The 4,034-nt window shown below is 41.5% G+C and overlaps 1 protein-coding gene across 2 annotated transcripts in view; it reads right to left on the reverse strand.

Moving 5' to 3' along the window:
* Positions 1 to 1,040: 1,040 nt before the first annotated feature.
* LOC111953462 (eIF5-mimic protein 2-A) overlaps positions 1,041 to 4,034 on the reverse strand; it is an 18,657-nt gene continuing 15,663 nt past the window's right edge. For both annotated transcript variants that reach the window (XM_023972753.2, XM_023972754.2), the window contains 5 exons: positions 3,804 to 3,974; positions 2,483 to 2,629; positions 1,697 to 1,835; positions 1,362 to 1,484; positions 1,041 to 1,242 (listed from right to left, as the gene is read on the reverse strand). In XM_023972753.2, coding sequence (XP_023828521.1) covers positions 1,211 to 1,242; positions 1,362 to 1,484; positions 1,697 to 1,835; positions 2,483 to 2,629; positions 3,804 to 3,974 — 612 coding nt within the window. In that variant the 3' untranslated portion in view covers positions 1,041 to 1,210. The remainder of the gene's footprint in view (positions 1,243 to 1,361; positions 1,485 to 1,696; positions 1,836 to 2,482; positions 2,630 to 3,803; positions 3,975 to 4,034) is intronic.

Raw genomic sequence — 4,034 nt, forward strand, 5'->3', positions numbered from 1 at the left:
ATGAGAAGCTGTTTGAAGGAGAAAAAAAAAAWGTATTTTTGTACACTAAGTTAAAAATATATTTGACTTGTAAACACAATCATTAAACTACTTTCAAAATAAATATTGGACTGATGASTTGAATGTGCATGTAAAATACCTTCTTAGGCCAAGTTTACACAGGGAGTCCAATTCTGAACTTCTACTAACTTGAKCAATCAGATCAGCTCTTTAGTCAATAATTGGGKAAAAGATCAGAATTGTGCTGCCTGTGTAAACACAGCCTTAGAAAATCACTCAAGACCATTTACTGTGAATTGTGTAGTACATTAAATCAGGTTTACCCAGTAATAACATTAAGCTGTGTGTGCATTTGGGACCTCAGGTGGAGTTGTATTAGTACAGCAGGCACCTAAGTTTAGTAATTGATTGCAATGCTACACACCAAACATACAAGAAATGTATACCATAAATAAATCAGAACAATATGAATTTTAGTTCATTTTAAAAAGAATTGGTTTAATCAGATTAAAGAAATTAACCAATATTACTTAGCTGGCATTGCATCTTCCAGAGAGGATGRCAGTCAGGTCAAGAGGTGGTTCTACCAAGATGAGTCACTGCAAAACGTTCATCCGATCACCAATTCAACTGTTCATTACAGGTTTGTCCAAAAGGCCAAGGTCAGGAAAGGAGCTAACATGAGGATAGGGCTACCGGTAAATCCTTTGGCGAGAAGGCAATGACTTGTCATTTTAGGGTGCCTTTAAGTCACATAGCAAGAAGGCGCACTACTGCAATACTAACAGATACASCAGTATCAGGGATATCATGGTTATCAGACTGGATGCAGCAAGATCAATAGAGGATCTTAATCAAGTGGAATGTTCCATTTCCAAAACACAGAAGGCATAATAGTAATACCAATAAAGGGAGTTCAGTTCTGCTTCTTTCCAAACAAATCAACACTTCATTTGTTAATCTTATGATTGAGGTTTTAATTCACAATACGTGTGAACTATTAAGGGTAAGTTTAAAAGAAAATGTAATAAGGAATGTACTGTTCACACCACAGCCCTTGAGTTAAAATGTAAATGTTGAAGTTGGAGAGGGGTGAAAGAAAACAGGTAAAATAATAAAATAGGACTGGGAGAGAATAGCACTTCAGTAACAAAAACATTCTACTGCTCCTATTGTGCTGTTTAAAATGCACATGTGGAGGGTCGAGTTCTCAGTTCTCGTCCTCGTCCTCGGACTCAGACTCTGGGAAAACAGAAAAGAGTTGAAACAAATCAGAACATTACAATTTACAGCAACATGAATATTAAGATGACTTTTTCAAATAGGTGACTATTTACTATTAAACGTCGTTTCTTTTTTACCTTCCTCTGCATTCTTCAGCCACTCAACGAATTTCTTCATCTGCTCGAGGAAAACACTCTTTCCTTTAGCAACGTGSGCCTCTGCGTACCACTTAAGAATGGCCTCTTCACTCAACACATCCGCTGTGTTGGGAGAGGGGGCAAGAACAAGGAACATAAGAATGTTCGGTCAAAGGTAATGAGAGCACACCATAAAGGGCACACCATGGTACCTAATGAACGTACCTAAATGACATGTCACATGAGAGCCATTGTGCCCCCCCCCACACACAGGCTGTATCCCAAATGGCACCKTATTCCCTTTATAGTGCACTACTTTCAACCAGGGCTCACACCTTTGTAGAGGAGCACCACAATCTTCTGGAAGGCCTTCATGAAGTGGATGTTGTCATAGCAGTACTCCTGGATTTTCACCAGCAAGATGATCTCAGAGGCTCCCTGGGAGGTGAATGCATTCAGGAGAGGACTGTATTGCTGTGGAGAAGAGAGAAAGACAGGGCGTTAGGGTACAGGAGGGTTAGAGACTAGATGATCTCAGAGGCTCCTTGGGAGGTGAACACTGTAAGGAGAGGACTATTGCTGTGGTGGAGAGGCCCAATTCGTTTCCATTCATCCAATCTTTATTTACTAATAGTAAAGTCAATGAGGAACAGATTCTTAGTTGCAATGACATGTCAGGGGCAAGCATAGCAGCAATATAAGCACCTACATTTACATTTTAGTCATTTAGCAGATGCTCTTATCCAGAGCAACTTACAGGAGCAATTAGGMTTAAGTGCCTTGCTTAAGGGCATATCGACAGTATTTTCACCTAGTCGGCTTGGGGATTTGAACCAGCGAACTTCCAGTTACTGGCCCAACACTCTTAAATCGTTATACAGGAGGGGGCACAAGGTGGTTGACTGGACTAAAACCAGCCAACTAAAACCTAATCACGCTCCAATCTGGCCCATATTCGTACCGCCCCACCCTCCTCTTCCAATACAGCTCCAGAAAACACTAATCTGAAGTTAACTAAGCAGCAACTAATTTAACCTTCATCTAGGTTTGTCTCATTGAGAAATCTTTTTGGCAAGAGACCGGTTCAAGACCGCAGAAGACTACAGTTACAAAGCATTTACCTTCAAGTGTTTGATAGATTGTTCGCAGACCAGCTCTTCCTTCTTGTTCCATTCCACACAGCTCATGACACTGGACCACACGATGCCGATCATCAGTTGTTCAGCGATGCTGGTCTTCTTCATCTCCTCCCTGACGTAGGCAATTATCTAAACACAGCAGGGAACATGTCAATGAACAATGCCAAGCTATCAAGCATATATATATACACTGAACAAAAATATAAACGCAACATGTAAAGTGTTGGTCCCATGTTTCATGAGCCAGAAAAAAAATCCCAGATATTCTCCAAATGCACCCCAAAAAATATTTATTTCTTTACTTCCCTGTTAGTGAGCATTTCTCCTTTGCCAACGTAATCCATCTACCTGACAGGTGTGGCATATCAAGAAGCTGATTAAACAGCATGCTCATTACACAGGTGCACCGTGTGCTGAGGACAAAAGGCCACTAAAATGTGCAGTTGTGTCACACAACGTCACAGTTGTCTCAAGTTGAGGGAGCGTGCAATTCGCATGCAGACTAGAGGAATGTCCACCAGAGCTGTTGCCGGAGAATTGAAAGTTAATTTCCCTACCATAAGTCATTTTAGAGATTTTTGCAGTACTTCCAGCCTCACTACCGCAGACCATGTGTAACCATGTGAGCCCAGAACTTCCACAACCGGCTTCTTCACCTACGYGATCGGTAGAGACCAGCCACCCGGAACGCTGATGAAACTGAGGAGTTTCTCTGTCTATAATAAAGTCGTTTTGTGGAGAAAAACTCATTCTGATTGGCTGGGTCTGGCTCCCCAGTGGGTATGCCTGGCTCGTGGGTGGGCTGATGCCCTCCCAGGGCCACCCATGGCTGCGCCCCATGTCATGTGAAATCCATAGATAAGCCTAAAATGTATTTCAATTGACTGATTTCCTTATATGAACTGTACAGTGCAAAACTGGTTACTAAACCATTTACTCAGTACTTTGTTGAAGCACCTTTGGTAGAGATTACAGCCTCTAGGCTACTTGGGTATTACGCTACAATCGTTGCATGCTAGGAATACGGGACCAAATACTAAATTGTTGACTACTTTAATACACAAGTGAATTTGTTTCAATACTTTGTCCCTTAAAAAAAAGTGGGGACTATGTACAAAAAGTGCTGTAATTTCTCAAATGGTTCACCCGATCTATGAAAACACCCTCAAATGAAAGCAGACAGTCTGCACTTGAACCTGTCATTGTAATTCAAATARCAAGTCCTGCATGCAGTACAGAGTCAAAACYACAAATGTGTCACTGTCCCAATATTTTGAACCCACGGTATAAGAATAAGTCTCACATCTTTGAAGTTGTCCCCACGGGCCATCATCTCTTGGAGCTCTTTCTGCAGCTCCTTACGGGACCCGATGGCCTCCTGGTTCCTGGCAAAGTCTGACAGCTCTTTCAGTCCCGCGTCAGTGAAGTACTTTGAAAAATACTCACAGCTCCGCTTGTTGGCAGGAAAGAGTTCCTGTGACAGATATTGATACAAGTAATTAGTTCCCATTCAATATTTATTTTGTTTTAAATC

The sequence above is a fragment of the Salvelinus sp. IW2-2015 genome, linkage group LG27 (assembly GCF_002910315.2).
Source record: "Salvelinus sp. IW2-2015 linkage group LG27, ASM291031v2, whole genome shotgun sequence".
In the NCBI taxonomy this organism is placed as follows: Eukaryota; Metazoa; Chordata; class Actinopteri; order Salmoniformes; family Salmonidae; genus Salvelinus; species Salvelinus sp. IW2-2015.